Source organism: Xylocopa sonorina, chromosome 7 (assembly GCF_050948175.1).
Source record: "Xylocopa sonorina isolate GNS202 chromosome 7, iyXylSono1_principal, whole genome shotgun sequence".
Classification (NCBI taxonomy): Eukaryota; Metazoa; Arthropoda; class Insecta; order Hymenoptera; family Apidae; genus Xylocopa; species Xylocopa sonorina.
Window position 1 is genome coordinate 2,946,780 of NC_135199.1, and position 27,430 is coordinate 2,974,209.

Below are 27,430 nucleotides of genomic sequence, written 5' to 3' on the forward strand. Positions count from 1 at the left end.
AATACATGTTATAGTAAATGTTAATTGTAACTATGCTGTAGGTAGTCTCCTTTATCTCGACACAAAGTTCAATAAAAATCCCATCCTTTGTTACGATACGCTTTATATTTACAAAAAGTAATCGCCATTCAAGTAATATTTTATGATTACATAGAGATTTTTTCATTACATAGTATGTATAAGATCAGTTACTTAAAGTACTTATAAAATGTCTACACATTTTTGTTAACTCTGATTTTACAAAATTGTTAAAGAATCAGGAATGATTTAATTTAGCGACGATCACATTACAGTAGAAAAAGAAGACGTATGGTTATCGTTACGATGGTATCGCTTGAAGAATACCAACAAATTCGAAATTTTTGAAAAGTTGTTTTTACCATAAATAATTGTACTTTCGTTCAGTAAAATTGTTTGACAATTGTTTGACAGAATATAAGAAGTCATGAATAATCTTAACGTTAAACATAATAGTTTTATGAATAATGGAAAAAATGTTATTCTTAATTATAAATAAAATCACCTTTCAGTATCACGTGTCTTGGTCCCAATTTCGCGTTTGTCATGCACTATTGTAAAAATGTAACGAAGTATGGTACAGTTTTGGAGACATCTTGATCACAGAAGAGTGCACGTTTTCGACTGAAAATATGTATAATAAAAGTATGAGAAAAACTGTCAATAAAAAAAAGGATAACAAATAAAATAAACTTATATAGTTCAAAAATATTATACGTACTTTAGGTTTGTGATTCGTAATACCAGTTGCCTTGGTACCGTTCTCCATTGCTTCTGCTTTCTTGTCTCTACTGCTTCTAAATATTTTCGACATTTTACCTTTAAAATAAAGCGAAGATAATATAACGCAATCAAACAACAAATAATAATCCGTAATTTGATTCAATTCTTCTTACCAGTTCTTGGCGGTGGCGACTGTACAACGTCAGCGTCATCATGAGTATTATCATTGTTCATCTTCTCCTCCTCGGCAATTTTTTCTTTGTCGGTCTGCTTATCTATTTCTATCATCTCCTCCATGTTGATTTTTGACCTCCTCGATTTTGAACTTCCGCTTTTCGTCGACGATTTCCTGGACCCTGATACATCCTTCTTTTCTGATTCGTTTTCTTCGGTTCTTTCTGATTCCTTCTCCGCGGTATTTTCCATTTTTGTTTCATTGCCGTCTTCGTTCTCCTTTTCCATGGACGATGGTCTCTCCGTAGAAGAATTACCACTCCCAGGTTTAAGTCTCGGTGGTTTGGGCGGTGGCGTGGAGTTCGTTGGAGACATCTGTCTTTCAGGACTCGTTTTTCCTTCAAGACCTTCGCCATTATTCGATTTCGTTGGCTCTGCCATCGGTTCCGATTTAACATCTTCACTGCCAGCTTCCGTGTGGTCTGTTGTGTCTTTGTCCTTCGCATTATTATCTTCGTTACTCATTTTTTCAGTTGTCTTTTCATTATTTTGCGTATCGTTTTCAGTCGTTTCGTTATTGTTCTCGTTGTCATTGTGTTCGCCGTTCATCGATTCCGAGTTCTTTTTTTCTTCAATATTATTCTCCGTATCTCGTTTCATTTCCAATTTTTCATTGTCATTCGTTCGTTTTCGAGTTTCGTCTTGTACTATCGATTCTTGAGATTCTTCTGCCGTTGTCGTTTCCTTCGTCGTTGTGGATGGTACATCTTCTGCTGAGTCTTTCGTAGACTCTTCAGTATTTTCTTCAGTAGTAACGGTTTTTTGTATATTGTTCATGGAATCTTTGTCATCTTTTAGAACGTTATCTACGCTATTTGTTGCATCTTTAGATTCCTCTGACGTTGTTTCAATTGTCGATTGTGGATTCGTTCTCGATGTATCGTCTTTTCCAGGATTTAATTGTTCTTTCATTATTTCATTCACTTTTTCATCGTGAGTTTCACTTTGAAGTCTGTTTACTGGAAGTTTCAGTGGCGGTAGGGAATTTCTTTTCTGAATGTGCTCCTAGAACATTGACATTTTTTTTTTAATCTTATATATATATTGTCATATTATATTTTATTATTACCATTTGAGAATTATCCATATCTTTTTGCGTACTGGTTGTTTCACGTCTTCGACCAACTAAAATTGTGTGACAGCCACCGCAGGCAACCTTTGAAAATTTTAAAATTGTTAACCATCTGTTCAATTATGCTTGTATGGTATATAATGGTAAATGAAATAGCGTGTATATGTATATTTACATCCAAAACAAAGAGTTCCGTGTATCTTGCAACGAATGTTAATTCATGGACGTTGTTCTCGTTTTCTTCCAAGCCTAATTTTCCGTGCCTACCATCACCACATGTGTAAAGCTTTCCAGAATCTATCGCGAAAAATCAATATTAGAAAACTAAGATACAACCACTTTTTATAATAGATTGATTACTCAGTAATAACAGTAGGTGGGTACTCTGTTACTCTTGGATGAGCAACGATTAATAAAATTTGTATCAGTATTTACCCGTCACAATGGCAGTGTGACTTTCACCGCAAGAAATTCGAGTGACCCTTTCATTTTGTATCGCGCCACGTGGAAGAAGTTTCGGTGCATGAAGTTCTGCGAAGTTTGTCCCCAAACCAAGCTGACCGTTCGAATTGTTTCCCGTGCAATACAAATTTCCATTTTCTGCGGAACACGAGAAACGTATCGTTGGTCACCGGAATAAAATGTTTAGGACGCGTCGAGCAGTTGAAACAATTAAGCATACCTGCTAAAATGACGGTATGATGGCCACCGCAAGCTACGTCTATTGCTGGACACGGTAATTGCATCTGTTTAGGTGCAGTTTGAGTGGAGAAGTTGACGTCGATCCCTAGTTTTCCGCTTTCCGTCTCGCCGCAAACGTATACGAGACCATTTTCTGGAAATGTAATTTTGGAATTTCATTCACAAATAAAAAGAAAAAAAGTAACTAGATCAATCTATTTACCTGTCAAGAATGTAGAATGGTAATAACCAGCGGAAATTTTTTTTACAGGTTCTGGGATGTGCACCATGGTTGGTTTGTTCATCAGACCAGATACATCTGGAAGTCCCAATTGTCCTTCAAGGTTGCTGCCCCATGCGAGGACACCACCGCTATTGGTAAGAGCGAGCGAATGATGGGAACCAGCAGCAATTTGGACAATCTCTGATCCGGTCGTTCCCGAATCGTACACCAATACGGGTGTACTCGAGGAATCACCGATTGCAGACGTCCCACGACCCAGTTGGCCTTCCTGGTCACTGCCACAGGCGAAAATTTTCTGTGCATCTGAAACGTTGGAACTTCTCTCACTTACATACTTATATGCATTCATTTTCTACAAATCTATCATTATACGGTGCTATTAATTGGTGAAGAGAAGTACGAAGTTTTTAAATATAATGGTAACGGTAGTTCTAAAATTGGAAGGGCATTAGAGTAATTAACAATGGGAAATGACGTTGTTACGTAAATCGTGATGATATGGTTCTTAACGAGAAAAAGATATATATCTTTGGAATGAAAAATACAGCGTTGGCATGGTTTGTAGCTAAAAACGTAGTTATGAGTAATTTTCGTTTCTTGAAACATAACATTATCAAGCGACGAATCTTCTCGAGTGGTGTACCAAGTATTATCTCGTTGCCACTTAAAACGGGCAAATAGATAAGAGTAATTTAATCCGTGAATTAGATACTTTACCTTTGTGTGAACAGGACTTTAACGTTTATCGATAGCTTATTAAACAAGGAGTCTGTAGTAGTAATTTTCACGTGAAAGGAAAGCACCGTAGAGGAGATATTCGTAAGTTGAAAGTTGAATGACTGGCGCGATAGAATAGCTTCGAGCATGCAATGCTACGTATGCAATTGCACACAGTATACAATGTTGCTATATTTATAAGGCTTTTGGTATCTGCGTACTGGTATAAATGTAAACGATGTCTTACCTGTGCAAATTAGCGTGTGAGCTCGTCCACATGCGACGTATGTGACCTTTTCCGGCTTTAGAGCTGAAAATTAAGTGGTTTCCACCATAAATATCAATGTTAAATGGATGTGTTAATGATATAACATTTATTCTAGATATTTACATATTTAAAGAAGAATGAACTTAATTATATCATTTGTAGAAAAACAATATTTTCCTTTACGAGTACATCTTATCATTATATCAAACAACATACGTACGAACCTTTCACACAAGATGGTTTACCGATATGATTCTTGTGCCCGAGACCGAGTTGACCCCAATCGTTGCTCCCAAAAACGAAGAGTCTGCCACTTTCTAAAGATAAGAAAATCCAGTTTTTGATTCAGCACGAACGATCTGCAATTATTCTCGCGCGATCCAATCAATACCAACGTTTGATTTACGTCATAAAATAAAAAATTATACGTGCAAGTAATGCATATTTCCTCTGTTCAATTATATTTCCCTCGCGTCATTAAGTTGGTTTTTAGACGATTCATTATACGAGATCATTTTCGCTGATATCGCAACGAAAGGAAAAATGAAGTTCACGTGCTTAGATAATTTCACGATTAACCAGAACTGTTGATAATAACAGTATGCCGACTCGGTTTGTATAGGTATGTTACATGCTAGAACATTGCGTGGCCATATCGATTTACCGGACAGTGGCTATCCCTTTAGAACTACAGGTCGACTGTACCTTCTTCGCGGGCTATGCTACAGAAGCTGTAAATCATGTTAGTTACTCGATCCTGGCCATTTTCTACAGAAACTGGCGGACCAACGTCAGGGCGAACCAACACTTGTGAATTATTCATAAAAAACTATGCAACTCGTGACCTCCTCCTCGGATTAAATTTCAAACCAGAAGTTCATCCTAGATTAAAAGTTAAGAACGAATTATTTCATTTTGAACTTGTTGAACGGAGAAGTTGAAGTTAGGTAACGAGGTACTAGTTTAAAAGAATTTCTGTTGTCTAGTCGGAATGAAAATATTGCCTCGGTACGGACGACACGTGTTACTAAATCACGTTATATTTTGTTTTTTTATTGATAGTAATTACGATTTACAATATCTTTAGTGCTTATAAATCATGATATTATCGTGACGTAAGTAAAGTATGCGATATAGGTGGACTGGCATGCAAGAAGTTAAAGCGAATTTACGAATATCGTCATAGGATGAAAATAAGCTGCTTTATGTTAATTATCGTCCACGAGTCCGTTGTGAACCAATGAGAAAAACAGAGATAGGAAAAATTGTGCTCTGTACAGATATATATATCAGCACGGTAATAAAATATAGAATGAAGTACATTTCTAATCGATATGTTGGTTACGCTGATACATTTTTGGGAAAACGCTATGTCGAAGGTATTTAAAGGGACAATAAAACATGGCCACGTGCAAGCTCGCTATCATTGAGACGTTTACAGTCATTCACGTGCACACCTATTGATTTCCTTTAAAATCAAGACCAGTCGTGTTCGAATCAATAGGGTAACGCATAAGATATTCAGTTAACGTTTGATGCGTTCTGCGAAAACTTTCATAAATACGTGAAATTAAGTTCACCTTAAGAAGCACCGACTCGACTGTGTACGTACCTATAGGTAGAGTAAGAGGACGATTGAGGGGGAAATAGCCGTTTTGTGACAAAGATTGATATACGACAAAGTAACTATAACCAACGGATTTGTGGCATCGATTGTAATATACTTTCTTACGCTTATGATTCATGACACAATTTCCGTTTATTGAGCCATCTCTGAAGCCTTCGCGTCTTTTATCGTAGGCGTGTGCTTTATTTTTCATGGGTGACTATTAATAGAATAACTGTTGTTCGATAGGAATAGTAACAATAAATGAACATCAAAGAATTAAAGAACATCGAGGCAGAGGAATGTAATCGCATTAGACTGTTAAAATAAGATGTGTTTGATTAAACTGAAATGTAGAAAGATTTGGAATGACAGTTTTGTTCACTGTGCGATATACTGGCAATTACGAGATCCATTTTTGATTAACTTACGACAAATGACAGCGGAATGTTCATCCCCGCAAGTAATAGAGACCACCGGATCCTTGCGTATGAAAAAGTGGGATGCAACGTTGTCTGCAAATCTGCTGCGTCCAACCGTGAACACGGCACCCGTTTCTGAAAGATTACACAAATTTCCGTGCGTAAATTATTTATACTCGCATGCTTACACTTAGATAAAACTTTTTGAACGACATATAAATTATTCCATTACAAGCTGCCTACTTAACATCCGTCCAAAGTAATACAACAACCATTTCCTCTTTAAAGGGCTTTCCCAGATTTCGTGTTATCTTTCTCTAAATTTAAATACAGCCTATCTATCATCTCGCCGTTGGCAATGTTCGTTAACAAAAAAAAAGTGACGTGCTAAATCTCCAATGATTTATTTAAGGAGGTTAACGCGATAGCGTGATATCAAAGGACGAATCGGCACTCTCCTTTTTACGTCTGGCACGAAACGTCCGACGCGTCGTCGTGCGAGAATCGTGCGACTACCATAAAGGATCCGGCAAAAATGTTCCTTTAATGTTATGGACGCACGCGTCACTACGTAAAACGGCGGCTTCGCACGTCGAAAATGCTGGGGCCAAAGAACAGTAATATATATTCATTTGAAATTCAAGGACCCGGCATCGTAGCTGGCTTCTTTGATCAGATAAAGCAATAATTGCTGCAATAATCTGGATCTGGGGAAGGATCTACGTTCAGCTAGACCGAATCTAGGATTAACAATAAGCGACATGGACACGAAGTATTAGAGAGATTAAGCTATCGATGTTTGTTCGCAACGTAAGAAACCTGCGAACTTGTTTGTCCATGCGATGTAAAATCAGACTTTGCTACGCTAGTATCGTGTGTACCTTCGGACTCGAGTACTCGCGAATTAGCGTTAGTTAACGATGCGTTAGTATTTCTTTTCTAATTATTAAAAGCACAGAAAAAGCTTTGCTGTTCAGAATATGTAAAGTATCGTTCCACTTTTGATACTATGTTTGTCATTCTACTGTTAGCCTGTATATTATTTTTCTACACGAATGACCGAAAAAAATGATGGTTTTTCTTTTATCGAAATATTATAGAAGATAATATGGGAATACCCATACAGTTTTGTAGTAGAGATCATATTTCTACGTTAACATTTTTAAGCCAAGTCAATTTTATGTATTCCTACATGCCTGATTAATGTATTTGAAATTACTTACGCTTCACGTTGGAACAGCTTAAAAGCCGAAAAACTTTAAGAATGTAGCACAATTTTTATTATACCTTCATAGTTTATATATTTACGATAAACGGTCCAAGATAAACATTTACATTTTCTTTTCCTAAAAGATTCGATCTCTCATTTAAATTGAAAATATGATTCCAAGACTAATTTCCATAATACCTTTCGACGCATGACGAAAGACATTAAACACTGTGCGTGCTTAAATCGAAGCGCGCGAAATGGGATCTAGAATGAACGGAATGTAAATGACAGATTCAAAGAATTTTATGTTCCATTCATAGTTGTATTGCGGCTTTTACGTGTTATAATCGTACACGGTATAGTCCTGAATCGAATGAATCTTTAAGACCTTCGTCTGATCATAACTGTCATCTATAATTGAAAGGGGTTACAAATCTGCGGTTTCAGCTGAACGAAATAGAGAAAACAAGGGTGATTATGGAAGTTTGCTCGATTTTGTTGGAATTACAGTGTATCGCCAATGACCAGTGGCTAGTCGCGAAACAAGGTAGCGATAATTTTAGTTCCTCGCTTTTAAAGGTCAGTGATGCAACAACTTGGTGTAAATCCTTCGCGGAGCTCGCGTTTATGTTCTTCTTATCAAAAGTTCAAACGTCGTTCCTTTGCATAATGCATCGCGCATTCATCTTTCATGCGGGAACGTGTTGTTCTTTATCTACGATGACTTTAATTGCCAATTACAGTATCAAATGGCGTTTTCAGGACTCCGGTTGACGAAAATTTACGCGCGCCAATGGAACTCCAAGGGGATGGGAAAAAGTTTGACGCGCTGAGTGGTGTGTAGGTCAACGGTAATGACGTTTCCAGGAATGGAACTTTATTTAATGCCTACAGAGCTGGTCAGGGATTTTTTCACGTTTAATGACACGAACATAAATGAAAGTTCGTAAAATAAGCTTTTCTTGTAATAAACAGTATCAAATTGGTCAAGAAATGATAATGAATATTATTCCTAATAGTGGTGTTATTTTCTGTTCAACAAAGAAAATGGAACAATGACTAATTGGATCCACTTTTTTCAGTAAGTATGTAACGAACGAACATTCCTTATTTTAAACCTTATTTTTCCTTAAATTTTACTTTAAATATTTAGCTTTTTTAAATTTCTACCATCAATCCTCAAACACTTTAAGTCACGTTCAACATCATTACCCTTTTGCAGCCTACAATAGCTTCACGTAAATACTATTGGCCAGGGAACGTTAGGTAGAATTGTATAGTAAAATATAACACGGTTGTAGTTATTACTCACAGTTGTTCCATGTGGAACGTGTCCTTATTTCGGAACGCGACATGCAAGATAGTAAATTCGTTGTGCCGATATCATCGATGCGCTCATTTTCTAGTCACTGGAACTCCGTCAGGTCGTTAACCCGGCGATGCATGGTTTAACACCCACGAAAATAGTTCAAAATGTACGCGTTCATGAACCGAATCAATTGAAACATTTAAATTTCTATCCCATACTCTCAGCTACTGGTGTGTTTTCCTTTTTTTTTCCAAAACCCGATTGAACGCGAAAAGTTTATTAGATTATGATCGAACAGTCTGCATTACGTTTCGATTTTTATATCGCAAACTTTTCTGTGAAGGTATATTGTAGCTATTAAATATATTTTTTCAATATTATATCGTATAATATCGAGACAGGGTGTCGAATCAATAATACAATCGTTCTGTACGGTACACTGCAGAAGAGATCGTATATCATCTGCCAGAAGTTAATACATCAATTTTCATTACACGTTCTGACACAACTAAAATCGAAATTAATTTTTGCAACAATAAATTACAAATTGTATGAAATATCTAGCACAGCAAGTAAATTATAGCAGGTGTAAAGTTTGAAAGTGTGAAGAAGTCTTTTAATGAAATATAATAGAATCGTTCAATAATTACACATTCTTTTATACCAATACAAATATATGTGCGAAATAAATATCCAAAGAGCGTGCTGTTCTGTATCACGTTTAATTGTAAGTGTTTTTTAAATTCTTCAACCTCTTTTCATCGTGCAGTAACTCGTACAATTTGTTTTGCACGATTAGGTGTAATTTTACAGTTCAATCGTGTCACGGAATAATTTTCTCGGTACGCACATGGCAGCCCACATTTCCGTAAAAGCGGCAGCAAGGAATATAATTACTGATACATTCTTTTTCTAACGTATGTGTAACGTTCATGCATAGGTAATAGTTCCGCGGTGTTTCATAGTATAATATAATGAACGTGCAAGCTAATTTCTTCTTTTCAAGTGATACAATAGGACAGTTTCTTCCACGTGTTCCGTATAATATCGTTATTTCTCAAAATGATAATCCATTGACTTGGAACTCTATTCGTGACAATGTTTTATGTAATTTCTATAATGTGTAGTTAATGTATTACATTAGACGCGTTATCGTTCGTTAGCTATCAAACTACAATTCTTCTGACTTTTTATGAATACACAAAACGCATTCTAACTGCGTAAGTATTTTCAGAATATACATATACAATACTTGTATTTAGAAAATAAAAAGTACAAAACTACCCGATTATAAAATATAAAACATTTCAGGAATATAGGCCAATCTTGTTTCACGCATAATTTTCATATAAATCAAACTGGACTTCTTCTTTTTTTAATAAAAACTTAAAATCACGTTTCGATTAGCTGCAAATAAAATAAATTATTATTGTTCACATCTATTACATCTGTGGTGAATTTCAAATTTTCCAAGTCTATGATATCTTCACTTAAATTTGACGGTGGTACACCGGCGCGGTGAAAAGTGTACGAGAACAGCATCCGTTTGAATAAAAACAGCGTTATGCTTTACGAAAAGTGTTGGTTGCATGAGAACTGTGGTAGGTGCGTTAAATCGTGCATGATGCGTGCATTTTCGTAGAACGTTTTACCAGGTATCGTCTCTAGGTCCGGCAAGCCCATGGTAACACGTTGCGCGGCGGAACTTGCGGCCGACTAACTGCCGGTCAGGCATGGGCTATCATGGTGGCAACTTAAACTGAACGTTGCCTGGCAACTGGAAATCAATTTCTAATGGCAACCACGCCGGACGTGTGTGTTCCAACGATAAGAATGAGAGCGATCGTTTGCCACCGTTGTGTTTTCGCGTGGAAATTAAAAACAACATGCGCCGCCGCTGTTTTCGCGTTCATTCGCGTGTCGCCACTTCCGAATATCATCCAATATTCAACGCCCGGTTGCAGCGCTGCACCTGTGTATTCAATCATGAAGTTTTCCTTTCCTCGTAGTTTACAGACACAATTACGCATTTTTTTCTTTTTCTTCGCTGTCGAGTAGTTAGACTAATAGGATTGAAAGGTATGGAAAGAATTAGAGTAATGAAGTTTGGTCGAGTATGCGTGGTTGGGCTTGGGGGTGTGTTGGTTAGACAAATAGGGGTGCTTAAAGTGGCAAATGATTGTGTGATACATCGATATTTAAGGGTCTGGAATTGTAAGTTGTACTCATTGGATGTTCTTTTGTCAACTTCTAAATGGAGAATGCTTATTTCAAGCGATTAGAATGAGATTCGGATAGTGCTTTTTTAAATGATCGCTCAGAATATGTACAAAAGTACAAATTTTCTATGTTTAGTTTAATGATTACAAGTCTATTAAATAGAAAAAAAATTGTTAAATAAAATAATTTGAAAATATCTTATGTAGAAATTATATTATTTTTTAATTTTCATTTTGCTTAAATAAAAACATGTTAAAAAATCTTTCTTGTAACATACGTATTTTGTCTAAGCTGGATTTCTATCAATGTTATATTAATAAATATGTAAAAGAAAATTATAAATTTAATCATTCAAAACAGACATTGATTGGAACATGCTTTATCGGCACGAGTGTGAAAATAGGTTCTAGAATGTCGTATAGAGCGCATTAGTGTCGCGAACGTGTTCCAACGTGTGTCGTGTAGTGCGTTACTGTCAAATTCAAGGAACTACTGTTTGTTTCTTATCGAAGAAATTCTATTTTTTGACAAGAATAAATGTTGCCTATGTTACTAGTATTGTGAAGAACTAATGAAGGTTTAAACGGTAAGATTGACATTAATATTGATTCTCGTATACTATAGCTGTCTAACCTATGTTAAAACGTTTTTACATTTTGGCGTAACATTTTCATGGTCCGTGGGAAATTGCGATATTATTAACTAATCAATTAGTGTGAGTGAATTTTATTTAGCATGTACAATTTAGAAAAATACAAATTCTCTACAATAATGTTAAACGTTGCGTTCTTGTGTCTCGTATATTTAACCTGTACTTGTGCAAACATTGAATCGATATTACGTTACTTGTGCTTTACAAATTATTTTTTTGTTAAATATGATTAATATTAACTTTCAATTTTTAGTGTAGTCAAAATTATATAGTTTTATGTTACCGTTTATGATGGTTTATATGACATATGATAATTTGAAGGTTATGTGATGTACATTAGATATCAACAACAAGATTTCAATACTTATAAACAGTAACAAGTGGTTATTATTCACTCGTGCTATTTATATGAAGAAACTGACAGTTGCCAAAATGTTTGTAATTGGCAGACGTTCAACTATTATTTCACCTAATATGTTATAATTTTCTGTTACAGGTGTTAAATTTTATCAAACGAAATATCTTTGGCTATAAATATGGCTGATTATCAAGAGACAAAGAAGTCTGAAGACCCCATGAAACAGTATGAATTCGATGGACAATCGTATATATACAAGGATCCGACGACTAACTTGACATATAAATTTGATCAAGAAAAGAATGAATGGATAGTGAAAGAAAATAATGAAACTAAAGATGCAAATGAAGCAAAAGCAGAAGATACGAGTGGCAATGAAGTCAAGGCACAGGAAGGAGTATTTGGTTTTGAAAATGATACTCATACGTATACAGATCCTAATGATGGCAGCGTCTACTTTTGGGACAAAGAGAAAAATGCCTGGTTCCCAAAGGTGAGGTGTGTTTTTTCAATTATTGCACTTTTTACAAATTTCTAAGGTAGAAATCTATGAACTTTTGGATATTTATTATCCAATTGTGTTTCAGGTGGATGAAGATTTTATGGCAAGATACCAAATGAATTATGGATTTACAGATGCAAGTAGGGTAGAAACGAAAGTTGTACAAGAACCTCAGCCACAAACAAAAGTTGACAAAGAAAAAAAGAAGCTGGAAGCCAAACGGAAAGCACAAGAGCCACCAACATGGTTTGAAGTGGACGAAGCGCATAATACAGCTATTTATGTGTCTGGCCTACCACTAGATATTACCATGGAGGAGCTCATAGCACTTTTCAACAAATGTGGTCTCATAGCACGAGACGAGAAAGGGAAGGACAAGATTAAGTTGTACAGGGATTCAAATGGACAACCAAAGGGTGATGCGCTTTGTATCTACATAAAGGTAAGTGCTTTTTATATTTTATATATTTTTTTTATTTATATTTTATATATATATTTTTTGTATTTATTTGGAACATGCATATATACATATATGCATACACATACATTTTTCCTTAATTAATGGAAAAATCTATTCGCTAAAAAGTTATATTTTATGGTAATAGTTTGATATAGAACTTTTATTGATGTAGTATACACCATGTTAAATACAGAAGGCAGGTTTGAATAATTTGAGTATTACCATATTTACAAACGAAACGATGTGTAATAACTTATTAATGATTCGAAACAGTAGTATTTATTTGTGAATTAAATATGAATTTCTGTGAATAATATATAACTTAATTACAAATACAATTTGTAGTTTTAAAATTACATTAAACATGTAAAGCAGAGTTTGATTTATACGTGAACACAAACTTTTAAGCACACTGCACGATATTTTCGAAACGTCAACTTATAATTAAAAACTGTAGTCTTATAAACTTAAATCTTGAAATGTTTTAGCGGTAAAAAAGTTTTATTCTATCGGACTTATCTATACAATATCATTAAATTAAATCGTAAAAAATAAAAGTCTTGGGAGAAATATATATCAATATACTGACAACGTGTACTAAATAATACGTAGCTAAAGAAATCAAATATTCTTTCGATTTTATGAGTAACATTAATATGGATTCAGTGCATTGATCATTGGTAGTGACGTATATCCAAAAATTTATGGTATAGTCACAATACAACTATCGATATTCAAGCAGTTTGATTATTTCTGGTATATTACCTGCTTTACTACGATTACATTATTATTTTAGACATTTATTTAACGCAAAAAGAAATTTTCCAAATGGAAAACGCTTTTGCGCAGGCATTCGTATGAGAAGTACTCTTAACAATTATTTCTTTCAGAATTATTTTTCATTACTGAAAAATAAATTAGAGCACAGGAAAAATAAAGTATATTTTTCTGTACAATTAGTTAAATTATTCGAAATAATTTTAAAAAAGGAAATTAATTTTTTTCTTGTTTCTCTGTATAATTTCCGCATTTTTGTCATATATTTTTCATATAAGTGCCATTGAATACTGTAATTATTTAGCGAAAAACGAAAACTGGCATCGAAGATTACTATTCACGAGTAGATCATTCGCGTTTCATGCACGTTAACTAAATAAAAAGAAAGAATAACGAAATATGTAAACATCATTGTACGCGATACACGAACATCGAAGTAATTAATCTACCGATTCGAGGTAACGTTACTATTTAACTAGACAAATATATCTTCGAGTATCTAACGTCTATTTAAAGAGAGGAACATGCGAGACTCTTTCGCCGATCTGGAGTGATTAAATTATCTCAGTCTGTGCTCGATTTCAGTAGCATCTAACGACTTTACTTTCCACAAAATCGAAATGAAAGATAACTCTTTATTTGGTCGAATGAAAGTTCGAACGAAATCTGTAAAAACGATATAAAATATATTAAGAGGCGAAACATAGATAATGGCGAGATTTTGATCGAAGGTTAGCGATTGATGGTATTTAATGCTACCAAATAAAGAGTTAAAATAAATAGCGTTTTGAGAATTATTGGCGTTCACGGCCCGGATCTACAGCTATTACTACTCGTGGAATTCCAGTGCAAGGTCATCACAAGGAATAGTATTACGATCAGTGTGCCATAAAGAATTATATCATTATCAGTGTGTCATATGGAATTATATTCTTGTTAGTGTATCGGTTGGTCATTAAAGCAACTAACTGTAAAACGTGCTGACTTAACATCGAATTATAGTTCCTAATGGATAGTTGACACATTGATGATGTATACTTTTATGTCACAAGAAAAGAATTGCAATACTGGCGAATAAAACGGCAGCGTCTAATTTTTTGAGTGACTGTTACACTTGGAAGCCTCAAGTCGTAACATCCGTAAATAGTGCTTCGTTTATGGTCTTATCAGCACTTCTTCGTTAACCAAGTCATTGATTTTAATTTGAGGAAATACTTGATTTACGTCTGTTAAACTTTGTGGACCGTTACTAGGTCCATCGCCTAGAAATGCGCTATATTCCTGTTCTCGTGGCACGGTCTGTGCCACTCGCAGACTGTTCGGTTGAGTTCTGTTCGAGTGATGTCTCATTCGAGTCTTCGGATACATTGCCCTAAGGTTGTAAATAGAATGTTAGTTCCAAGTTAGTAAAAAAAAATTTCTGGAACATGCTCCTTCAATATTATTCTAATCTAAAGAGAATATTTTTTATTGCTGTTATCGTGATATATCATTAATTTATTTTTCATTACATTTGCACATTTACATATATTTACATGAATACTAATTGCTAACGATACGATATGCTGGTAGTTCTCGTGAGAATTATTAGAAGTTACAAATTTTCGGAAAATTTGTCAAATTCTTAAAAGAACCATTTGCCAGCATAACATTTATACAGTGGTATATGAAATCTTACTTGGTTGGTGGTCTCGAACCCGAAATTACCCCATGCGCCCAGTAGTCCGCGTTCTGCTGCGCAAAATTTTTTCTCCACATGCCTCTCTGTTTGTTCTGCTTGTTTGGTTTGCGCAGCCCTTGTTCATACTTTTTGCCCTTCTTTCGGGGCTTCAATCTTTGGTTCTGCGGTGCGAGGGGATCTGCTGTTTTCTTACGCCTTCTGCCTATAATTTAAAACACTATGTACGTATTTTGTAACAAGAATATTTAGCTTCAATGACAGGGAATAACATTTCAAATCATATTTCAATTGGTCTAGTATGCGTCAGCTATTTTACCTATACGTCCGGCTAATGCCTCGCAAACGTAATGCTTTCGTTGAATGCAACTTCGTGGACTCCATCTGTATTTTAACTTCGGATCGATGGTGACGCAATGCCACTCGTACTGTTGCTTCGAGTGGTTAGATTGAGGTAGGCCGAAATTTTGGAAAACCATTTTCTGACTAGTTACACCCCATTCCCAATCCATTTGCTGCCAGTTGAATATACCGCCGATCCATCTTTCTAATTTCGCTGAAATATAACGTTTATTCATTGTTGATATTTCAAAACTTTAAAGTTCCCAGATTAAAAATTTCCGATCGTCGATACAAGATAACAATTTTCATTGCTAAACGATCTTAGTAGCGTTCAATGAAATACCACTTACTAAATTGGTCGCTCGACAAATACTTCCTCAGCATTCGATCTTTCCCGTTTCTATCGAGAACTGCTAGAGTAGCGTTTCTGTCCTTGCAATGAAAATAGGCTTCTCTCCAGGGTGCCATGCCTCCGCTTAAATAGTAGCAATATCTTTTCAATCGGAAGAACCCTACGGGGCACGCGTATCTCTTAATGGGTCCATTTCGTCGGCCGATTCTAGGCCTGTTGGCGGCTTCTGAATTGCTACTAATATTGAACGGCTGTACCACCATGGCAGATATGCCTGTAAAATTATTAATAATTATCGATAATTATTAACCGTGTAAGGGCACTAACATCATTTAAAAACGTGAACGAATTTGTATCGTTACGATTTTGTAGGAGCGTCTTACTGAAATATTCAATTTTTATATATTATTAATAATTTAAAAAAGGCAAATTTTTAAAATATGCTTGGTTAGTTTTTACGACTTCAAGAAATTATTTATTTCTGTGTACAGTCACTTCTCACATCAGTTTAACATTTCTCAAATATCATTCTTCTGTACTAGAATTTCCATAAATTTCTTTCATCACATTTTCTGCATTTCTGTTAAACAAATCGTAGGGTTTAATTTCGTGCAAAAATGTCAAGCAAAGAATTTTACACAGTCTCTTGGTTTGCGGTGGCCTTTTCCATCTCAAGAATATTTGAATAGCGGTCTGAGTGAAGGAAATCCCTGGAGACCGCGCAACAATTTTGTCTGCAATTCATATAAATTTCTCTCGTCGTGTACGTCTACGTACGTCGTCTGTGACGAGTATTAAACGAATGCCTCGCGTTTGCGTGTGTGCGTTTTATACGTTGGTAAAATTGATGTCCGCGGTGATCGCAGGTAGAAATACGCGATAGAAAATTCATTACGTCATGCGTCTGCATACAGTAATATTCAGCGGGGCAAAGTAGTTCAGTGTTACGGCCGTTCTCTCTTTCTGTGCTCTTGCGCGCAATCATTTCTTTTACTCCAAGGTCCCTTTTATGGAGACAATCGGAGAAAATCACATAGAATGTCCGACTCAGATTAGTCGTTGGTCGTTGTGGTATTACGGGTGGATTTATTTTCTATTTTTTTTGCCCTTGTACAAGACTTGAACATTATGCAAGCTCGTATGCTTTTTATGGACGTGCAATTCTAAATGCTATCATTATGCAGAAGGAACTAAGTGAACGGACAAATGCTGGAGAAGAACGGGTCATAAACTTGTGAATAAGTCACGCGAGCAATTATTCTTGGGTAATAATGTACGCGTTTATGTCAATATTTGTGGAATTATTTGTTCCTGGAATTCATTATTATCTTAATTTTAATTTTTAATGTTTGTTCTGTAATTATGAAATGCACGTCCCAATAATTGGGAAAGGTTATATAGCGTAGCTCGAATGTAATATTAATTTATTTGTCGATCGTTTAGCTAGTGATAGTTAATTAACGTGCGAGAGCGTGTGTATTTCTTACAGCTGGCGTCGGCAATTAGAAAGGTTAATATGCTGTGGTATTTATAATAGTTGTATGGCAATCTAGCTTAACTGAAATATATGACTTATTGTAATTCACACCGATGATATACGCGACTTGGCTACAAGCAAATCATTCCGAAAGAATACGGGTAATTGAACACAATTAATCTTTGTCTTTTCTCGCTGAATTATAGATACAGCAGCAATTAACACCTACTAATTTTAGACACGAGCGATTATTATTAGATTCTGTATGTTCGTGTAGAGTAGATTTTTCTGAGAAACGGATAACGAATAGATTTTTTCTAAGTTACATATTTAGATCAATTAGTTTTTCGCGTTATTTAAATAACCAACATACATTTTGATTATATTTTGTGTACGTCAAAATATTACGTCGGCGAAAATAGTTTTTCGTGGCTTTTCAAAAAATCTTTTTGCGCCACTCATTCTCGAGTGTTGAACACGAGTTGAACTTCCGTGTATCATGAAGTGTTCCTAACCCAGTTCAATGCGTTTGATGTTGTCCGTTCTGCGAAGCGTGAATGATATCATCCGAGAAAGCTGTACATTGGATGCAATGGTATTGCGTTCATGCATGGTAATTGTCAGGGGTAGAAATGTGAAGTGCCAATTGCACAATGCATATCCTCCTCCTTGGTTTATTATCAGAGGAAGATCCCAGGGAAATAGTAATGCCTCGAGATGGATCAGTAATTGATCGAACCATTTTTATGAGTTGTAAACTGCGTCTGACCGTGTGCGTTCTCTTTTCCACTTTTATCACGATAGAATCACAAAGTGATGCTAACACGCTAAAATGGGTTACTAATTGATTAGGTTATTTGAATGTGAATTCTAAGCCATGGCTGGGCTACATTACTTAACAATTTACCCATTCGTAATTATTTCTCGTAACAGTTTTGATCTTCCAGAAATTTTTGCTTTTGGTTCGTTTCAAGAAATATTACACAGTATTCTTTAAAAATTCCGATTAGGAACTCCACGAAGTGGATAAAGCGTACAATAAAAATTAAACTCGAAACAACTCTTAGCACTTGCTTTCTCGTCGTAAAAGACTTCGGAAATTAACATTAACAGCTATATAAACTTGTTATATTCCTCTCGAAAAATTTACGAAGGTAACAGTATCTTGAGTGTTATCACAATTATGCAGCAGTTTGCCATAAACCGCGATCTTTTTATCTATTGTCAATAATAGCGTATCAGCGAAAATTTGTCATAAAGAGTTGCGGTACTTCCACGATTGTGGATTTTCGAAACCGGTTTATGTTCAAATGATTGGCGGATATTGACACAACATGTTTTCAGATATAAACTTGATAACGATTTATGAAGTGTGTACTGTGACACTGCACCGATAGATGGTTGCTCGTAATTAATATGCAAATGCAACGTCACCTTTGAAATCTCCACTTTTATATCTATTTATCTATAATCGACGCGTTTACCTATTGCACGTAGGAATAAAGTGCATCGATGCGTACATCGTGTTCGCAAATAACACGTGCGCCTACCATTTTTGCTTTCATTCACGGGTTAGATGTAGCACAAGGCTAACTTTACACGTACCGTGCGTAATTGTTTCATATCACTCGTATATTTTAGCCACAATAGGCGGTTTGTCTGCCTCGGACGATCAACAAGTGTTTCGTGCACGTATCTCTTTGGCGTGTCTTCGAACTGTTCGACGTCTAGTCTAATCGGTTTAATTGTGACGGTATTTGGAACTCTAGGAACATTTATGCCAAGCGCTTGGTATGTATGGTATGTTGGATTAAACTGTGGTACTCGACATTTGAATAATTCTAACTTTTTAATTCAAGTACATCTCGAATACAAGTCAGAACGTACTGTTTTTTGTATACACTTGTGACTATCGTTGTCCATGCGAGGCACAAGCCTAAAATCGTAAGACAATGTGTCGTTTTTATTTCGATGTTTGAAGATCAACGTTTTGTTAAGTAAAGTGCTGTACATTTTATGTTAAAGTGAATACTGACGTGGAATTCTGAACAAAAAGTATATAAATAATTATCAATGAGACCATTGCCCGTTACATCAACTTGCTGCTAATATCGAATTCAATATTCAATATCAGCAAAGATTAACCGTGTTGATAAACATGGCCAAGTAAGTACCGCTACGTTACCGAACTCTTTGCTAATATTGAATTTTCAACTTGACATGACGAGCAGAAAGTTTTCGATGAACAGAGCCAAATATCCCGTTAACTGTTCACTTTACGGTCAATAATCGTTAATATCATTTTTACGTAGCAGTTCCTTGACCGACGCGTAACTTAAGAATTATTCAAGTGTGCCAGTTATGTAGTTCATCTTGTGTATAACATACTGCATCATACATTTCTAGAAGATAAAGAACACTGTGCTGGATAATTTCAGACAAGTAGATACAGTATGAACTAACGTGCACGTTCAATTTTATTAGTTTTATTAAGGTTAATAACAGAAATGTATTGGGAATGTATAATAGTTAGTGTTCGTGGATCGAATCAAACCGATTTGGGATAAACATAATTCGATCAAGGATCTCGGTGGTTATGTAATGTACTATCTCCGAATTTTGGTGATGAATGTATTCTTATGGTTACTTTATTTTTGTCGTACATCGGCGATCTGATTTAATACCGTGGTATGTGGTTCTCTGCGTACAGATTCGTGTACTCCCCAATAAAAATAGATGGCCGACTTCGGACATACATAGATATTCAATACTATATGTGGCCTTATTTCTTATTAGCTCTCTATGTAAAAGTGTATAATGTTACAGATGCATTGAATCAGATCGTTCCGATTGTACAAATTTTTTCCGTTCTTTTGTAGTTGAATATGTCATCGATTACATTCGTCGTTTCCTCTTCATTATCTCGAGATTTTTAACTAATAAGATAAAAGTCGCGAGTTGCGTTATCAAGCCTGGTTTCTCTTTTAAGTCGATTATTTTCCTACTATACTAGTTAACGAAGTGCGTAACCGTCGTTATACGCGTATAGTAAGAATATTGTTTCGCGTTTAATGACTTGCATATTGCATCGGTTGAAGCGTGGCAAATCGTTTTATCATACGTTTTACCATGGTAATGTCTGACTATGGAAACGTCCGTTTCATAGTCGTCTTTTTACAGGGGTTTCAGCTTGGCTGTAACAAAAAAGTAGACACGGAGGGAATTACCGCGAGAGAATGTTCCGTGTTATAAATTTTAAACCTTTTGCGATGGAAAGAAAATATAATGAATTGGACCCACCCTCGTTTGTCACGGTGGAATGGTTTCTATTCTTGTGTCAACTAAATTCTTGGAACGATTTACTGTGGCGAAAAACGTTTAAATTTTGCCAACAGGAATGAACGTTAACGGTGTAACGCTTTTGTCTTTGGGATTTGCGTTTTATTTAAACGAAGAAAATATTTTTCATATAATTATATTTTACTTTATCACGTGTAAACTTTATTCAAACATTTAAAAGTTAGCTGTTAAAGTTTTAATGAAATTATTTCTGAAACGTGGATGTTCTATGAGATCGTTTACAATTAACGAGTTAATTATAATTATGTTTCTTATATAGAAACAAGTAAGAACATTTCTTGCTCTCGGTTCTTCTTGCATTTAGGTAATTAACCCTCTTTCGTACAGTTTCTCCATCAAAGTTGGTTTCAAAAGATTCGATTTCAGAGAGCTTTCACGAACGACACCTTACAAATTACACTTGGCAAAATCAGTTTGAGAATTGGAATCCAGTATACTTTGAACGTTTCGCGTGTTTCACTCGCGAACAGGGTTAAATCTGTCACAGCCAGATTTCCCTGCCCAGGAAGACAAAATCTAAATCATGCGACAAACACCACAAGCATAACCCCGCGAACGTGAAAAAGATATATTTCTTCCTTCACCAATCTCTCCATGCGTCCAATAATCTCCTTTCACTCGATATTTCACGCGTAATACACAGCATCGAATTAAAATCGCTCGATTCGTTGGCGGGAACGTGTTACCTGCGGCACAAAGAATGAGAAGCAGACACCTCCGCATGATTTCCACCTGCTCTGTCGCTGATTTATTCGCGGAATTCGTCGATGCAGAGAGAAAAAGGCGCGAACAGAATCGTCCTCATTCTCGAGTTCACGAGTTACACTTCGGTCCACGCATCAAGACTAGTCTGTAGTACTGGTCTTGGTCGAAACCATAGAAGTTCACTGAATCAATGAAGAAATGAACGAAAACCCGATGACGATCACACGCTATGAGTGTACTTTTCTCTGTTGGCGGGTTCGCGAATCGTCTGTAGCTGGTCGGAGACACGGGGAGAAGCTTCCACGGTGGAGGTTCGCGAGCGACTGAAGCTACCGCTTCCATTCCGTTCGTCGTCAAGGTGTACGAGCCGAGCTTTCGATCCGGACTCGCGCTTCCCCCGTGTGCCGCATACTTTCCCGATCTCCTCGCATTTTTCAAGCCCCTCTTCTGGCCAGTTGTGCGTTCATTCCGTTTCGTTTGTCAAATATGTTTGCCTCGACATCCTCGCCGCGATACCCGATACCGGAACAGTTTTTCGTCAATTCGACCGCTTAGAAATCGAATCACGCGCTCCACCTTTTTCCCGTGATCCGATCGAGGTATCGAGGACTTCGTACTTTTCTTTCACCGATTCGATTGTGTTGCGAGACACCGCGATTTTTGTCCCGTTCTAATGTGCTTAACGAAACCATGCCTCGAATGTGAAAGAGATGGTTCTTCCAAACTTTTCTGCTATCTTTTTCTTTTTCATTATTTAATACAATTGACGGTTTCTTGTCGATATTGCAAGTCGATCCTTTCCAACTTTGTCTTTGTCGCGACGTAAACATGTTACAAAAATATTTAAGCCCATAAATTGGGATTTTAGAGGATTAGAAAAGTTTATTGTTTGCTGGGTGTTATAAATCTAATACGTAAAAGTAGTTTGGGAAAACGTGTAATGAATTGTGCTTTACAGTTTCGGTCGGGAAACAACGAAACCCCGGGAAACGAAAATTATTTACGACTTCACCCGGCGTTTTCCTGGTCCCATAAAAATACTTCGGCTAGAAAGAAAAATTATTTCCATTAAAAAGCGCCGTTTGTACGTTTTTCAATGAAACTATCGCAATGATGGTCCGCGTGTAGTATATTTGCAGCAATAGAGTAAAAATTTAAATTATAGTTCTATTAATTGATAGTTGCTGTAGAAAAGTGCATTTTTCATCTACGAGGAAAAAAAATTCCTTTTACCGCATCCAGTGAATAAAATATTGAAATTGATAAAGTTTATATATTATTTTTGTTAGAATGTTCAATTTGCACTCTAAAAGTCTATGTTTGTCTTGTTTGATGTTTTTTGACAGAAGAGTGCCAAAAATATACACATTCATTTCACGAGGCTAAAGTTAGTTAGTGAAGAAACGCCTATTGTAACTGGAATAAAATTAGAATTGATTATGCTATTCTTAGCAGCCCGCTATTTCTTTTCTCTATTCAGCGTTCGACGACAAAATGAAGATAAAGCGCGTAGGGAGCGTCAGACGAACTTATTATTTTGATTAATCTAATTTAGCTGCGAAAAATCATTTTTATTTATATCACGCGTACATCCGTTACTTCTCAACTATCTATACCTTTCTATGTATACTGGAAATTTCTGTTTATTATTTTTACGAATGAACAGATTTAATTTATTTGGAAAGAAGAGGAATGACGTATATCATTCCAGTGATAAAATGTAAAATTGCATCCAACAAGTGCATTAGTGAGCTTGTGCAAAACACAAGGTTATCAGGATATAAATCTCGTTGCACAGCAAATAGCTCTTTTTTCACTGCATTTACGTCTTCGACGAACGAGGAATTACGCGACGTATTCTGGATGTATGGTTAACATCGCCGAATCATTAATATTCCCCTGGAGCAAGCGAACGGAAAGTCAACAGTCGACGGCTATTCGTGTTTCCTCCGACTTGATCCCCTCTAATTGGGATGAGAAACAGCTTCTTTCGCGTTCTCGTAGGTCTTGTCAGACGAAATGTATCGGTGGAAATTTGTCACGCGATTTCTGTACAAACATACGCTATCTTTCCTCGAAGACGCGTACTCGTAATTAGCGTATTGTTCTGTCTGAAAAATGAGGCTACGGGTTGCGATCATTTTTTACCGCTTGTCGGAACGGCGTGGTATCCGCTTCTTTTTTTTATGTTGCAACGTGTGAAAGGATTGAGGACACTTCGCCTGTTTTACTTGTTGTGTGTTCTCTTGGTGTACATACATAGATATCCTACCTACCAATTGCACGAGATGGTTAATTTTTTGAAGAGCACTTTTATGTTTTTATACCTTTATACCTTCGTAGAATTTTCATTTTTATTTTTACGAGTATAAAATTCTATGCTTTTCAAGTTCAGTGGAGTCGGCTAAAGTAACAAGAGAGGAATATACTTTTTCGTATTTCCCTTGGCGAGGTACACGTATCGCAACCCTTTTTTTAATAATATAAAAGCTACGAATTCATGTTTCCACTCATTTTAGACCAGCGTAGAAAAACAGAAGCACCGCGACCATTGTGTTTATTATTAAATTTAACTTTAAATTGCTCCCATACAGTAGAAACAAAAGTTGATGATAAAATTCATAAGAGAAATACCGAGGAGGGTAATAAAATTGATCAAGTAATAAAAATAGTTGAATAACGATTCGAAATGACAACTCGACAACTCGAGCTAACACATACAAATCGGTTTCGAAACCTCGATAAATAATCGGTTCTTTGATAATCAATATCGATTTCGATTTTTTATATTCATGGTAGCTTACGCGTTGCGTCACTGTACGTAATCATAGTCGAACGTGGAAGAAGAAGATACACGATCAGCCAAGATACACGATAGCTCGATTCGGTATTTCTCGTCAGTCAAGCATAGGTGAATTTGAAATGGAAATTACAATCTCTCGATAAGTTCGTGACCGTTTGATTTCATTAAGACTGTCATAAATAACTGTTGACCGTGTCGGAATGCTACGTGCAAATTCACGTCGACTGTAAATTATCTAAACGAAATTACAGCGATGCGCTGGTCGTACAATTTTCGGTGGTGTCAAAAGGATTCGCTGGTCACGCCGTTTTAAACGATTAAACGGGAGTATTTTAATTGCCGCGCCGCCGTGAAGGGGTTGCTAAATGGGAGTTCGGTGGCTCGTATGGTTTCGACGAAACGTTCGACGCGTTATGGTTCCTCGAAAAGCTCCGATTTTCTTCAAGTCTCAAGTATTTAAGCGGCGAGCCGTGGATGCGGGCTGCGGGAACTGGTAGCCTGATCCGTGCGAAACTTGCCAGTTTAATCAGTTTTACGAAGGAGGTTGTTATGTGGGCTAAAATAAGAGAAGCCTGACAGAGGGAAAATAATTGGAATACGCGTTTAAAATTATGAATGCCGGAGGTATTGATCTTTCGGGGAGCAAAATAAGCTTCGTTTTTAATTGGATATTGCTTCAATGAAAACGAGCGTTGCGCTTGCTTCTTTTGCGCGCACGTCAGCTGTCGCGGAAAATAAATGTAGGAAGTGGAAGCTTTGCCTCCCATCTCGCGCAGAATTATTTACTCTCACGTGAACGAGATGAAAGTGTGGACGAGCAAATGAATGGCACTTTTCAGAATAAATATTATGGAAGTAGAATTGTTTTGGGACGATGAAAAATAGCTATCGATTGGAAAAAATTGGCAGCCATGTTGTAAGTAACGTACGCATAGAAAGTGTTATCGTGTGTTAGTTGAGTCGATTATTCCATGGAAATAATTGCTTAAGACACATGTAATGAATGTAAACCTTGACTTATTTAAATGCTCGGTTAACGAGAAATAATTATTCATTTTTACTCCACTTTTCGTTTCAAGCTAGCAATCGCAGTGCGGAAAAACTACATTTAGCAACTGTTTGAACAGTTATACATAATTTTAATCTACTTTCAAAATAAAGGAGAATTCAAAAAATTCAATCTGATAGAAATTATTCTTTTACGAAGTTGTACGCTTTAATCCTTTTAAACTGGTAAGCCATTTATTCATCGTCTGACATCTTAACCGCATATCCATGACTAATTTTTATATTACGTGGCTATTAACATTTTTTCAGCTGAAATGTGCTAAAAGAACGTTCGAAATCTATAACACAAGGTAATAATAGGTTAATTCGCGATACTGACAGTGGAAGGTTGCGGTTAATGGTACACGGTAATTAAGGACGCAAGAAATTATAGTCGGAAGAGGATAGCAATTTCAGCAGCTATCTGTAACTTTTTGCTTAACGCATACGCAATCGGTTGCTTCTATCTTCGGACGGCCAGGAAACAGTCATTACGATTTTTATGGTCCTTGCGTGGTTTTAGACGTTTTCTTGCCAGTTGTTACACGCAGTTGTATGAGCGGTGCGTTAATTTTTCCAATAAACGCGATATTTATCGTCTCTCGGCAGAAATCTGACAAATTCGCAATTTCCGCGAAGGAAAATGTACAGAATGCAGACTTCCCGGTAAATCGCATTTTCGTGCCTCGTGGCTGGTTACAGCTGAGCAAACATCATTATCCTTATCAGTATTTTCTCGTCCTTGAACCTAATTGCCACTCCGCGTCTTGTTGGTCTATTTTTGCAATAACAAAGATGCGTTAAAAATAGACTCGCGTAGAAATAAGTAAGCACACGTGCTCATCACTGGAAGTACTCGAGAGACATCTTACATATTCAATTACCATTCATTGTCGTTTTAATTTACCTATAATGCAAACGATATTGCTGTAATATTTTAGCATTACTCAACTGTTAATTATATTTCGATCGCTTCATTTATCCAACCGACGCATCTATCAATCGTTTGTGTACGTGTAAAACATTCAATTAATCCTTTATAAGTTCACACGATTTGAAAATTCATTTCTTACATTTGGATAAATAACTTTGACAAATAAAGAAGATATTGATTATAGAGGCTTTATAGTTCACATGGCATTAGTTTGTAGTACATGCGGCAGCTTGTTCGAAACGCATCCTATTATTTCAGATCGTGGAGTTATTTCAGCTTTTCAAACGCTCTCAAGATTCTCCGAACGTACGCCCCTTGCAGTTGTCGTTAATCATCGTTTGCATTCTGGCGAAATACTTGTTCGCGCTGTTTTTCATTTCTAATTCTGGAGAACGTCCGGGGAAACAAACGAGACGCCGAGTTAATTCGTATTTACTGTCACGTACCCGGTGCACCTTTATTGTACTCGCATCCCCCCCATCCCTGGGGCGCGAATCCGAGTCGCTCGACCGATCCCATTTTAATTACTCCGTTTCATTTCACTTCATTTCCACCCGACATTTTGTACGTTCTCTGTACATTGTACTTTCATTCACTCCTATCTAATTCCGCTCGTCTTACTGTAGTTCACTCCTTAACAGGCTGTAATCTTCCCTTAATTATACGAATTATACCATCGAGCGTGAGACCCGTTATGTTGCTTTCGTTTCAAATAATTTATTGGCCGATCCCTATCGCTCTTTTCAAATAATAGTGTTATCATCACTAGACTGATGTGTAGTAAAGAAACATTTCTTAGTTTCAATGCGTTGCATAAACTGTTCGGTTATAGGTAAATTAAAACGAAAGATGTGATCCTAGTAGAATCCAAAATGCGATGAAAAGGTAATAACATAATTTTTTGAAAAATACGGGGTTAATATTTTTTTATTTATCGACTGTTTACAAAGTTGAGCAAAAATCGGTATGTATCGATTGGATGGTGTCCCTTGTTAAGTGGATATAAACCTTTACGCCATTCTTCAGAAAGCGTTTGTCATCTCGATCCGTGTGCAGGCTCGTTTCACTCCCTTGGATTGGGTCTCGTTTGAAGCAATGATTTGCGATTCCATATTTTCTAGTACTGTCAAGATCTTGGCCTTTCTGCCTAGCGTTCACTTCAAAGGAATAATAAAGCCTGATCTGTATTTCATTTGTTTGGTTTTTGTTACATTGTTAGGTGATTTATGAATGCAGTGGGTGTAACGTCCGTTTTATTT

The 27,430-nt window shown here is 36.3% G+C and overlaps 4 protein-coding genes across 4 annotated transcripts in view; 1 reads left to right on the forward strand and 3 right to left on the reverse strand.

The window, feature by feature from the left end:
• Positions 1–27,430, reverse strand: part of LOC143425503 (beta-galactosidase) — a 188,880-nt gene that overhangs the window by 41,598 nt on the left and 119,852 nt on the right. The gene's annotated exons all lie outside the window — the stretch shown is intronic.
• Positions 89–10,340, reverse strand: LOC143425501 (uncharacterized). The gene is made up of 12 exons (XM_076898364.1): positions 10,157–10,340; positions 5,995–6,120; positions 4,182–4,274; positions 3,937–3,999; positions 2,952–3,275; positions 2,730–2,882; positions 2,483–2,647; positions 2,223–2,344; positions 2,045–2,131; positions 915–1,980; positions 740–837; positions 89–642 (listed from the first exon to the last, which is right to left on the reverse strand). Exons 1-12 carry the CDS (start codon positions 10,185–10,187, stop codon positions 619–621), a joined length of 2,352 nt encoding a protein of 783 aa, XP_076754479.1. The 5' UTR covers positions 10,188–10,340; the 3' UTR covers positions 89–618.
• Positions 11,148–27,430, forward strand: part of Barc (RRM1_TatSF1_like and RRM2_TatSF1_like domain-containing protein barc) — a 53,727-nt gene continuing 37,444 nt past the window's right edge. Inside the window, exons 1-3 of the mRNA XM_076898374.1 lie at positions 11,148–11,310; positions 11,873–12,227; positions 12,322–12,678. Coding sequence (XP_076754489.1) covers positions 11,913–12,227; positions 12,322–12,678 — 672 coding nt within the window. The 5' untranslated portion in view covers positions 11,148–11,310; positions 11,873–11,912. The remainder of the gene's footprint in view (positions 11,311–11,872; positions 12,228–12,321; positions 12,679–27,430) is intronic.
• Positions 13,850–21,529, reverse strand: LOC143425510 (uncharacterized). Its single transcript, XM_076898376.1, has 5 exons — positions 21,369–21,529; positions 15,844–16,119; positions 15,471–15,707; positions 15,152–15,356; positions 13,850–14,845 (listed from the first exon to the last, which is right to left on the reverse strand). The coding sequence occupies exons 1-5, from the start codon at positions 21,403–21,405 to the stop codon at positions 14,629–14,631; spliced, it is 972 nt and encodes a 323-aa protein (XP_076754491.1). The 5' UTR covers positions 21,406–21,529; the 3' UTR covers positions 13,850–14,628.